Here is a 13095-nt window from a genome sequence, read left to right on the forward strand (position 1 = left end):
GAATCTTTTAAGTCTAATTAGACTTATGATTGGACTACTGATTACTAAATAACAACGAAAATGCTACAATATTATTTCGCCAAAATTTTTACAAACTAAACATGGCTTAAGCCTACTTGGAGCAAACGAAGGAAAATGGGGCGAAGGACAGTTGGTGCCCAGTGCCTGCCGTGATAGCTGATCCGTGCCTCCTCCTTCCCGGTAAGCGCGTGTTCAGTTCTACCTAAAATTCTAAAAAGCGCTATAGTATCTATCACATTGAATATTTACGGTCTGTACATGGAACATTAAATATAGATGAAAAAAACTAATTACACAGTTTAATGGGAAATTACGAGACAAACATTTTGAGCCTAATTAGTCCATATTTAAACACTAATTACCAAATAAAAACGAAAGTACTATATTAACCCAAAATTCCAACCTCCTAGAAGTAAACACGCTCTAAATTATCCGCCACCTGATTACAGCCCATCAGTCCTCTCCGCCAAAAGACGACAAGACCATAAAGTAGAGTTGGACGTCTGCCTGTCCATTTCGGTGTCTGTTCTTGGCGGCCGACACGCGGAATCTGGATCCAGTCCCCTGCTTCAATCCTTCCCCCTCCACCGATTCATTCCCGCAAGGTACGCACCAGATTACTTCTCCTAACTCCTGATGCTCCTGCAATTCGATTTCCTTTTCCTTTTCCTTTTGAGATTCGTTCCCGATTTCTTTCTTCTAGCTAGTTCCCCTCCTCGATTCTTACCCTGGAATCGGACCGCCAACAATCAAGTTACTGTTCTTACTGCCTCCCTTCTCTAGAATGCCAGCGATGTATGCAATCTTCTTACCTCCTCTTGTTGTAGGAGGCCAGGCGTGTTGGATGTGAGCATCGGACTGACCGATCAATATGGCGTTCGGCCACACGCGGCTCGATGTCCGGCGTGCGCCGCAGTCCTCCTACTTCTCCTGCTCCACAACCACCGTCGCCGTATTCGTCGCGCTCTGCCTGGTGGCTGTGTGGATGGCATCGTCCATGCTCGTCACCCCTGCCGAGTTCTCTCCATTTGAGCTCAAAGTCCGTCCATTGCCGCCTCATGACTCTCCTCCTGCCACTGGAAGCTTAGGTCAGGGCGATGGCATCCGTGAAATGGAACGGGATGTGCTCGTTGATCCAGTGCCGGCCAAGGAGACCATCCGTGATGATCCACCACCTGTAACACAACAATTGCCTCCTGTAACAGACAGCATGGATGGTGAAAATCAGCAAGAGGATGTCAAGGAGCAAGTTAGGAAGCCTGACCAACAGAGGGCCTCAGAGCAACCAGAGGTGTTCCTTGATGGGAGTCAAGCGGAGCTTTTCAATGAGACCACTACAGAGCGAGGACCATGGCAAACGAAGGCTGCACAATCTAACAAGGACACTAAGGAGCAAACCTTGACGTCCAGTAGCCCAGTGAGCTTTAGTTGGGCGCTATGCAATGTCGACGCTGGAGCAGATTATATTCCATGCCTTGACAACATAGAAGCTATCAAGAAGCTCCGTTCCACCAAGCACTACGAACACCGAGAAAGGCATTGCCCTGAGAAACCTCCTACCTGCCTTGTTCCTCTACCAGAGGGCTACAGGAATCCAATAAGGTGGCCTAAGAGCAGAGATCAGGTTTGTGCTGGCCGTTCATATGCCTTAATGATTATAAGATGTTATCCGCCAAGTCGATTTACTTACTCAAGGTTTGGTTGCTACAGATATGGTACAACAATGTTCCTCATACTAAGCTGGTTGAATACAAGGGACACCAAAACTGGGTTAAGGTTTCTGGAGAGTATCTCATCTTCCCGGGAGGTGGGACTCAGTTTAAACATGGTGCGTTGCACTACATTGATTTTATTCAGGAGGTAATATCCTTTCCATGTGTATCAATTCAGTTGCTAATGTGCGCTATAATATTTTCTTACCTATTCATTATAAATATCTGCTAAGATGATAAACAAAATGCTCATGATTCATTGAGTAGGTGCCCTGCACCAATTTCTTTGGACTGAATTTATGCATATGTAGTAGTTATGCTTGTTTACAAAATTGACTGACATTTTTAATGCTATACTACACAGGCAAAGAAGGACGTAGCATGGGGAAAACAAAGTCGTGTAGTTTTAGATGTTGGCTGTGGAGTAGCTAGCTTTGGAGGATATCTATTTGACAGAGATGTGATTACTATGTCATTTGCACCTAAAGATGAGCATGAAGCTCAGGTTCAATTTGCTCTTGAAAGAGGAATACCTGCTATATCAACTGTTATGGGTACAAAAAGGCTCCCATTTCCCAGTAGGGTCTTTGATGTTGTTCATTGTGCGCGATGTAGGGTACCATGGCATATTGAAGGTACTTTCCATCATGAGAAGCCTGTTCTAGTACAATACAGTCCCTTTCTGTAGCTGTTTTGTGACACTATGCCTGTTAGTTATTTGGCAGGCGGTAAACTCTTGCTTGAACTGGACAGACTGTTGCGTCCTGGTGGTTACTTTGTGTGGTCTGCTACACCCGTATACCAGAAGCTGCCTGAAGATGTTGAGATATGGCAAGGTATTATTGAGGGTTCATACTTTAACTTTCTTTTCTACTATTATTGTAATGAATTACGAATTTCATGCCTAAGAGTTATCTTTGTTGTGGCTTGTTCTAGCCATGTCTGCTCTAACCAGTTCAATGTGCTGGAAAATGGTCAACAAAGTAAAGGATAGGGTGAATAGAGTGGGTATAGCGATTTACAGAAAGCCAACAGACAACAGCTGCTATGAAGCAAGATCTGAAACAAACCCTCCACTCTGTGGAGAGTATGATGATCCTGATGCAGCCTGGTAACTGTTCTCAACAGGCTATACCTTTATTTGATGCTGATCCCCTAATTATAAACCTAATCTTAGGTTCATCGCTTGTCACTGTCCAGGAACATATCATTGGGGACTTGTATGCATAAGTTGCCTGTAGATCCTACCATTCGTGGTTCACAGTGGCCCGAGTTATGGCCATTGAGACTGGAGAAACCGCCTTATTGGCTGAGAGGTTCTGAGGCTGGAGTATATGGGAAAGCTGCCCCAGAGGATTTTCAAGCAGACTATGAACACTGGAAGCGAGTCGTGAGCAATTCATACATGAATGGTTTGGGTATTGATTGGTCTTCTGTTAGAAATGTTATGGATATGAAAGCTGTATATGCAGGGTAAGGAGGTGCACTTGCCTTATTTGTTCACTCTAACCTTCTGAGCATGTGGAATTCTTTCTCTGACCTCAGATTTTGGTTTCTCTTTCACTGGGATCCGTGTTAGACTTTATTTTCTTAACTGCTACTTGCAATTCCTGAAACGAAAGATGATTGCCCAGAGCACAGTCATTTCTCTCACCCATTTTCTGTTGTAGGTTCGCAGCAGCTTTGCGCGATCTCAAGGTGTGGGTCATGAATGTGGTTCCAATTGATTCACCTGACACACTTCCAATTATATATGAACGTGGGCTGTTTGGACTGTACCATGACTGGTGTGAGTCATTTAGCACCTATCCGAGAACTTACGATCTTCTGCACGCCAACCATCTGTTCTCCAAGGTTAAGAAGAGGTAAGTGTATGCCGTCCTTGAGTAGTCAGCTATTGTGGATGCTGCTTTGGCTACCAAATTGCCTTGGGCTGAACTGTTCAACTAGATAGTGCACTTGCACTTGTGCATACTATAGTCATGCGAGTTTCATCCTCAACACTGATTGTTGGCATGTTCTGTCTGATATGACAGGTGTGAACTATTACCTGTTATCGTGGAAGTGGATCGGGTGTTGAGGCCAGAAGGCCGGCTAATTGTCAGAGACAACATTGAAACAATAAGTGAGGTGGAGAACATTGTGAAATCTCTCCACTGGGAGGTCCGCATGTCTTACTCCCAGGATAAAGAAGGCTTGCTGTTTGTGCAAAAGACGACATGGCGACCAAATGAAACTGAAGCTAAGCTATGATGAGCCAGAGGCCATTCATTGTCATGACCGACACTCACTCTGACTCCAAAGCCCTTGGAAGGAGGAAAGAAAGATTTTTACTGGGGAAATACGTAGTAATGTTGCTGTTTGCAAAGTTGCAAGTTAAGGGGGATAATGTTGGAAGGTCCTCTGTTTTTGGGAGGGATCTATGTTGGTGTAGAGCTCTTTCTCGAGGTGGTGTTGCTTATTTCGGAATGTAGATATATTTTGTAGAGCTAGTGTAGCATAATAGCATATGATTGGGCAATGGATTCACCAAAGGCAGCATAAGTATGTGTGGATTTTTTAAGGAATCTGGTGTCTATGGGATTCATATTAAGTCTTAGCCGGTGGGGTTGTAAAAGACATTGAGAATTGTACAACAGGAGCACAGAATAAACGGAGTTGTGTCTGCATATTTATTCATATTTATCTGTGGAATTGGTTATCTGATTTGGGATTTGGTTTCTGTCCTGTCTTTGTTCATTCATTCGTAGACGCCGGAAGGGGAAGGGGAAGGGGAAGGGGAAGGGAACGATAAAAGAGGGAAGAGGAATTGAATTTCCTGAGGTCAGTCAAGCAAGGCCCAACCCGGAACCCCAACAAAACCATGCGTGCCGCCATGGCGGCGGCGGCCCTCCGACCCACCGCCGCCACCCTCCGCTTCCTCTTCACCCCACCTCACCAGCGCCGCCGCCTCTTGGTCGAACACATCCCCTTTGCTCGCCGACGCCGCCACTCCTCCTCCACCGCCACGGCCCCAGCGCTGGAGGACTCCAGCCCCAGCAGTGGCGAAGGCAAGGCCGCCCGCCGCCGCCGCGCCCGCGAATCCCCCGAGGGCCTCCTCCGCCACCAGCTCGACATGTGCTCCCGCAACGCCGACCTCACCACCGCGCTCCGCCTCTACGACGACGCCCTCTCCCCGGACACCCCCGTCCCGCTCTCCCTCCACCACTACAACCTGCCTGCTCTACCTCTGCTCCAACGCCGCCGCTACCGACTCTGACACCGACAGCTCCGCTGCCGCTGCCGCTGCCCAGCGCGGCTTCGACATCTTCGCCAGGATGGAGGCTGACGGCGTCCAGCCCAACGAGGCCACCCTCACCAGCGTCGCGCGCCTCGCCGCCGCCACCCGCGACCCCGCCATGGCCTTCTCCGTCGTCCGCCGCATGGCCACTGCGGGCACCCCGCCGCGCCTCCGCTCGTACGGCCCAGCCCTCTTCGCCTACTGCGATGCTAAAGACGCCGACGGCGCCAAGCAGGTCGAGGCCCACATGGACGCCTCTGGCGTCGTGCCCGAGGAGCCCGAGCTCGCCGCGTTGCTCCGCGTCAATGCGGACAAGGGCAAGGCCGATGAGGTTTACAGGCTCCTGCACAGGACGCGCGCCCTCGTCAGGCAGGTCTGCGACACGACCGCCCAGGTGGTCGAGGCCTGGTTCCGGTCGGACGCAGCGTCCCAGGCGGGGGTGGACAAGTGGGATCCCAGCAAGGTCAAGGAGGGCATCGTCAAGGGCGGCGGCGGCTGGCATGGCCAGGGATGGCTTGGCAAGGGGCCATGGAGCGTTGGCTGGACCGAGATGGACAAGGATGGGACATGCCAACGTTGTGGGGAGAAGCTTGTCTGCATAGACATTGATCCAACGGAGACTGACAACTTCGCAAATTCGCTCACCGAACTTGCCATCAAGCGTGACGTCAAGGAAGATTTCCTCGTGTTCCAGGTCTGTCTCCAATCCATCACCATCTTCTTTCACCCCCATCCCATATAGTGCTACTCTTTTTTCATTCTATAAGCTTGTCTCTCTGACCCAAGACCTCCCTCATCTCTGCAGAACTGGCTACGTCGCCATGGACCATTCGATGCTGTTATAGACGCTGCTAATGTAGGCCTTTACAATAGTAAAGCTTTCAGTTTTTCACAGGTAGGAGGCTTTTGTTCAGCCAACCAGTAAAGTTGTGATCCAATACTTCTTTAACACAAAGGCAGGCAGACAGAGCTAATAATACCAAGTTTGGATCCCCCTCTCCTTGTAGGTTAACTCTGTTGTAAATGCTATACAGAGAGTAACTAAATCAAAGAAGTTGCCACTGATCATTTTGCATAGGAACCGTGTAAACGGTGGTCCTGCAAAGGCTCCATACAACCAGAAGATTCTGGAGAGTTGGAGGAATGCTGGAGCTCTGTATGCGACCCCTCCTGGTTCCAATGATGATTGGTGAGCCCCTTTTTTCCTGCTTAACATACCAGCAAGTTCATATATATTTACCAAAAGGTTGTTGGAAGTGCACTCTGTTGAGGGAGTGATTTAGGGCATGCTAATGTTTGCTTTCCCCATTTGAAGTATCAGTTGTATACGCTGTTTCAGTGCATAATCGTTTTATATATTTTCTGTATCCACAAATCATCTCTTCCTGTCGTGCTGTAGGTACTGGTTGTATGCAGCTGTCAGTTGCCGATCGTTGCTTGTTACAAATGATGAGATGCGAGACCACTTGTTTCAACTGCTTGGCACTAGTTTTTTTCCTAGGTGGAAAGAGAAACATCAGGTATATCTCTTACATTACACAGCCATGAAGTCTGCATTGTCTAGAGCTGGTTGCTGCTCCACTTTAAGGAGCACAAAAGGCTTGCTCATAAATTAGACATTGCACACTCGTGCTGAGGCCCAAACCCTTTTGTCATCGTTTTTTGTTTCCATCTCAAAGTTTCAATGTGTATAACCTATGCAACTCTATGCGCAGGTCAGACTAACTTTCTCTGGGCGTGGCCCTACCCTTCACTTGCCGCCTCCCTATTCAATTGTTATTCAGGTGATGTAACTAAAATCTGTATAAAGTTTGTATAAAGTTTACATCCCTCTACAGAAACAATCATATGCCTTGAAGAAACTGAACAGCACAGTCGATGCTATTACCATTGTTGGCGTGTAGGAATCTGAAGATGGAAGCTGGCATGTACCAACAACAACAGGTGATGATATTGAAAAGCCACGGCAGTGGATGTGCACTGCTAGAAAATCTTCGAAGTAGATGGGATTTGATTTTGGCCCAGTATAATTGGTACAGAATGGTGCCTCTCGTTGGGAAGAGTGGCGTGACACAGAACCAAAACTTTATTTATTATATTCTTCTCTAACCTTAAGCACATTGAACAAGATGAAGTTGATGTTACGTGCTTTGTTCGATTATAACATGGGTGGTAAGATCAGAAGGTTGAACATGAATGTAGTATTTGAAAACATTTGACCAAAAGGGTTGAATGCCTGAAACCAGCAAAGCTTAAGAGCAATAGCAACTTGTTGACTCGAATGAAAGCTGATTAAAGTAGCGTGGGTGCTTATAGAAGTGATGAACAGTGAACAGCCAGCCATGGGATATGCATTTTTTTGTTGTATCGTGAGTTGTGATGACTTGCATGGGTGGGTGTTTGTTGTTTATTGCCCACTCATGTAATTCTTGTTTCTAGATAGATTCAGAGAATCGTGGTAAGGCATACTCCCTGTTCCTCCCAATATTCAAAGATTCAATGTTGTCATCGACTGCTATCTGATTTCTCATTAGCACACATACCTCTGGTGCCCAAATGGTTACTGTGTTGGGTGTGTCTAGCTGACAGGTGATTGATGAGGGGCTGCTTTTACATCAGTCACCTGTTTGGACTTTGGAGCGTTGTACAGTGAGTAGGTAACCTGACGGTTTTTTGAAAGCTGTTTTGCGTGTTATTTGGCTCGCATCTGTGGCTGCTGCGGCCCGTTAGGCTTCAAGCACCATTATGGAGTGGGTTGGATGACGAGGCCACAATGCATGTATTTGTGCTCCGGCTGGATGTTGTTGTCCAATGCCCATTCCCATTTACTACATGTTTCACAAAGAAATTCCTTGCAAAGATCACAACTTTATTAGGATATTCTGGTGGCATGGAGTACAGGTTGACCAACACAAGAAGTCTATCAACTATTGATCGTGGGATGCCATTTGCAAGCCTAAGGCCTGGTTTAGTTCCCAAAAATTTTCACCCCAAACTATCACATCGAATCTTGCGGCACATGCATGGAGTATTAAATATAGACGAAAAAAAACTAATTGCACAGTTTGGTTGGAAATCGCGAGACGAATGTTTTAAGACTAATTAGTCCATGATTAGCCATAAGTGCTACAGTACTAACATGCGCTAATGATGGATTAATTAGGCTTAATAAATTCGTCTCGCAGTTTTCAGGCGAGCTATGTAATTAGTTTTTTTTTATTAGTATCCGAAAACTCCTTCCGACATCCCAAAACATCCGATGTGACATCCAAAAAATTTCATTTCGCGAACTAAACCCACCCTAAAAAAGGAGGGCTTGGCGTTGGAGATCTCCACCTCGTAAATGGAAGGACCGCTTCGGTGCCTAGAAGGGGGGGGGGGGTTGTTGAGTAGACTCTGCAAACATTTTTAAACAAAAATTAGCACATAAAAATATCAAGTCACAGTATCCAGGCAAACCTGGCCAAGCTAATCCCTGATGCCGGCCTGGCTGACTTTGACTTGGCACAGGGCCAAACCCGGCCTAGCCGAGATGCTATGTTGGCCTAGTCGACTTTGGCCAGAGCATGCGCCAAAGTGTGCTTGCTCCTCCCTCTTTCTTCTGCGTCAAAGTAGCTTGATGTGTGGCTTGATTATTGGTGTGTGAACAAGTTCACACTGCCTACAAATACAAACCACAACATCCGAGTAGCCACACGCGAAAACACAAATGATATATGCAACTATGAACAAGTGTGAGACAAACCAACCAAGAAACGTGAAGATTTGTTTGACCAGAGTTTGGGCCACCACAAGGTGCCCTACGTCTCCATTGTGAGTACTTGCATTGGGTCTTGCACAAGTCAAGCTATGGGAAGTCATATTGTGAGGAGGATCAAATCATTGTTGAATTATATTGAAAAAGTTACTTGATTACATTATATGAAATCATATGTTTGGAAATGGTTCGAGTCATATGCTCAAGGTGGAATTTGCTCAAAGGAATGAGGCAAATATTGTTGTTCACCCTCAAATGTCCAAGATTGAAAGAAATGGCATATGAAGATATTGAAAACTCAAGTAGGTGGAAATAGATATATCCTTTTGATCTTGAGTTTAGGTACGCCGTACTATTAAGAGAGATGCAACATGAATAATTTGATAAGTCTCAAGTGCTCAAACTAATTCGGAACCCGAGTGCTAACACGAGAGAAACACATGTCACAACACTTTCACATGTTGATCTTGGGGCTTGTCCTTTGCTGGGATGGATAGCCCTTCAGATAAACTTTCTGGAATGTCCAAGATCATCAGAATCAGAGTTCAGAAGCTAAAGGTATGGGTGTTTTAGTTTTCATGTTGAAATCTGAGAGCTCCTACCGAAGCTCCGGTCTGCAAACCGAAGGTCTAGAAAATAATCAAATTTTTAGTTGTTCCAGGCTAAGAGCTCTTATCGGAGCTTCGGTTATGCAAACCTGGAGGTCCTGGGATTTATTCTAAATTTGATTTTTTTAACCCGAGCATCTTGACCGGAGGTCTGGTAGGCCTAGCCGAAGCTCTGGTTCTGCACTAATAGTTTTGCTCTAGAAAATCAAGCTTATACAAGGAGTGGAGAAAATAATTCGCAAGTTGAACGTTCGCGGTGTGCCCATCCAAATTGGAGATTGCATTTTCACCAACCAAAAAGAGAGCAAAGAAAGAAATGATGCTATGATTGTGGAAAGAAAAGGCACTTTGTGGAAGATTGTCCAACCAACAAGCCTACACCCAAGGACAAGAAGAAGAAGGCATTCAAAGCCAAAGCCCTCATAACAATCAATACTTGGGATGATTCACCAAGTGAAGATGAAGCCCAACACATGACGCGCGGCCACAAACACTCATCATCAAGCTCTTCTCACGTGTGCCTTATGGCACAAGGTAACATCAAAAGCTCAAGCTCTAGTGAGAGTGAGTGATGATGATGAAAACCTTCTTATGAAGAACTTGCTAAAAATGTCCAATTCTTTCATGAAATTTGCATTACTCAAAGAAAACAAATTAGTGAGCTTAGCAAGTATACTAAAGCAAAAGCAAAGAATTGTGACAAAACTACCGATACGCAACTAATTAAAATCATAAATGATCTAAAAGAAAAGTTAGCTAGCTCTTAAGTTGCATATGATAGTTTGCTTGTTAAAATGGAAACCCTTTGCAAACATAATGATGAGCTAACTAGCAAACTTGAAGCCATCATAGTACCCCCGAAGGAACCTAAAATTGAAGAATCAATTGAAATAACTAAAAGGGACACCTCTACTTCTTGCAATGATTTATTCAAATTGGACTCACTCCTTTGCGATGACATCATGTCTTGTCTCATACGCAATGAGCTACTCCAAAGAACTAGTTGAGCACTAGCAACATGATCAAGCCAACTGTGAGGGAATGTTCCCATATCTGCCAAATTAACACAAGTGTCATCCTCTTGACCAACTTGCGCTAATCCCGACCGACATAGGCCCCCAGGAGAGTGCCATCCGCACCTCCTCTTCAGGTTCTTTTTACGGTTGAGTGACATATGGCAATCCAAATGATAAACTAACACGTGACTCCATGTATAATACACAAATGTTACAACTGATATTGAAACTCAAAGATAGTTATAATTCAAATGTACCATGTAATGAAATTATAATTCAAATTTAACCCATTCTATGGTTGATCTCTCTTAAATCACTCATGCACAAACATTAGAGTTAACTTGCAACTCACTTTGGAATCTTCCATTCCAAGGTCTACTACCCTTGAGCTTATCAAGCATGGCTCAATTGTCATCAAGCCAAAGTACCTGCAAATAACTTATTGGCAGCACCGTGAGTATATTTTGTACTAGCACGACTTAATTCCAACATATAAGTATTTGGTGGATGCAAAAGGGATTATCAGGCATTTGTACATTTGCAGGCGAGCATGGCATAGATTAAAGAATGATATGCTCATGATTCATAATTAAACTAATTAACAATTATATGTTCATGATGAGTATGAAGAATATTGTTTCAATGATCAAGTTTATATCTCATAACATGTATGTGCCATCAACAAGAACTACAATGGGTCTAGAAGTAAGAACAACCGATCTATCAGTCCTGAAGGACTTTGGGCTTTCAAATGAACTCTACAGAGGTGTACAACTGTACCCACACGGACACCAAGGACGAACCTCCATACCCGTGCCTGAATAAGGGTTGCCTCAAGGTTCCAACCTTTCCCAAATTCGGCCAAAAGTGTTCACGAAAGGGTTCAATAAGTTCTCGGGTAATGCTACCACGATCTACCCAACGCCACCCTCGTGCCAGTTTCACGAACAAACCGGTCGTAATTAGTTACTACTTGTCGCCCCCATTTACGACATGTGGTCTGTATGGGTGGTTACTCGGACTCACTATCCTAATGAACAGTCCTTAATTACTCCACGAGCTATGTCACTCGAGATCCCACAGTCACAGTGACCTTACCCCTCGCATGAGTAGAAGTTATCAAAATTGATCATCAACTTAAGTTACCAAATTGGAGTGGGTCCTTAGTCAAATTGGAAACTAGGTAAGTTGTCAACCTTACAAATTTTATTAATTAGTTAGCTCGGTGTAGGATCCTACACGCGCAACAGTGAGTTCTCCCTTCTCAAACTTGACTTCTAACAAAGCTAGTATCTAAGCATTAATGAATCCCAACCCATTGGTTAATTTTAGGTCATGTTACTTAGATGAGTAGCTCTAGATTGATAAGATGAGTCTCCATTAAATAAGTACTTACAACTACATGGAATGCAACTCATAATGAACAAGTAATGAGTATCCAAAATAGGGTTCATAGTAGTGGGGTGCCTGCCTGGTTATGCCATCCCGATGACTGAGGATGACGATGATGACTTGTACACGATCCTCACATGCTGATCGAACCTGAAAGAGATGATACATGGATTGGAGATAGTCGCATGAATCGATAAGGAGACAAAGATAGAGATCGCAATTTGGAACTTGGGAAGAGACATCTAACTGTGCTCTACTATTGCACTATTTGTTATCTATTGTGATTAAGGTTTGTTGAACTCTAGGATAGGGTTTTAGACAACATTTACATCTTATGTTATTCAGCAGACACTCCGGTACATGTGGCAGACACTCCGCTAGGGTAGCTCCTGAGACTGACAATCTCTGTTTCGGCTTTGAAACAATTGACGGACTCTCTGTCATAGGTGGTGGACACTCCGTGATAGGACTTAGGATTTTTTGGTGAGATAGTTATCGACGGACGCTCCGCGCCAATTGTTGGACACTAAGGTAAGAACTAGGAGCTCTTGGGTTCTTTAAAATTCCTTGTTGATAAATCAGCGGACTCTCCAGGAAATGTCACGGACACTCCGATGGAAATTGGGTGCTGTCGGGTTCTCTGGACATCAATTTTATAAATTGGCAGACCCTCCGCTGGTTGCCGTGGACACTCCATTGATTTGCACCGAGAGGGTGTAAAGGCTCTGTTGTTTAGACTTTGGGATCACCGGACTCTCCGTCAGTGTTGACGGACACTCCATCAAACGAGTGACAGAACATATATGTTCATGACTTCTTGGGTGAGGGTTCGGTGATTCATATCTAGATGTAGAAATAAGGGCTCCATGCATGCACAAGATATTTCTATAGTGGTTTAGGTAGCTTGCTAGGCTCAAGATACCTAGGGTTTAGACTTTGGTTAACAAGTGCAACTAGTGCTTCCTAAATTAACTTAGAAATGCTAAACAAGAGAGATTGAGAGATTGAGATTGGGCATGGCAACTTAGCTTGGGATTTTGGTGAGTTCCTTGTCACCAAGATCGAAGATTGAGCACTTGACATCCTTGCTTCCAAGCTAAAAAGATGGACTCCAACATTTCTTGCAAAAATTTCCATAAACCCATATGAGAGAAAAATTAGAGAAAACTTGAGAGGATTTAGTTGTAGCAACACTTAATTCTTACCCTTGAGATGATGATACTCCTTACACCCTCATGATCTATTCATGCAATGAGAGACACTTGGGTTAGGGTTTGAGGATTAAACTCAAGATAATGAGAAAAGAGGG

At 44.7% G+C, this 13095-nt stretch overlaps 1 protein-coding gene and 1 pseudogene across 3 annotated transcripts; both read left to right on the plus strand.

Annotated features, from left to right (window-relative positions):
• The first annotated feature begins 470 nt into the window (after nucleotides 1-470).
• On the plus strand, nucleotides 471-4404 carry LOC136492864 (probable methyltransferase PMT26). Of its 3 annotated transcripts, none has more exons than XM_066488924.1 (9): nucleotides 471-626; nucleotides 849-1645; nucleotides 1732-1881; nucleotides 2098-2368; nucleotides 2459-2569; nucleotides 2670-2844; nucleotides 2934-3206; nucleotides 3404-3598; nucleotides 3770-4403. In XM_066488924.1, exons 2-9 carry the CDS (start codon nucleotides 893-895, stop codon nucleotides 3984-3986), a joined length of 2145 nt encoding a protein of 714 aa, XP_066345021.1. In that variant the 5' UTR covers nucleotides 471-626; nucleotides 849-892; the 3' UTR covers nucleotides 3987-4403. The 3 variants fall into 3 exon arrangements, with proteins under 3 accessions (XP_066345021.1, XP_066345024.1, XP_066345022.1); XM_066488927.1 differs by having other exon boundaries at nucleotides 474-626; nucleotides 857-1645; nucleotides 3770-4404; XM_066488925.1 differs by lacking the exon at nucleotides 471-626 and adding an exon at nucleotides 638-774 and having other exon boundaries at nucleotides 3770-4404.
• Nucleotides 4405-4454: 50 nt separating this feature from the next.
• LOC136492865 (proteinaceous RNase P 1, chloroplastic/mitochondrial-like) lies at nucleotides 4455-7518 on the plus strand (annotated as a pseudogene).
• Nucleotides 7519-13095: the final 5577 nt, after the last annotated feature.

The sequence above is a fragment of the Miscanthus floridulus genome, chromosome 11 (assembly GCF_019320115.1).
Source record: "Miscanthus floridulus cultivar M001 chromosome 11, ASM1932011v1, whole genome shotgun sequence".
NCBI classification, from domain to species: domain Eukaryota; kingdom Viridiplantae; phylum Streptophyta; class Magnoliopsida; order Poales; family Poaceae; genus Miscanthus; species Miscanthus floridulus.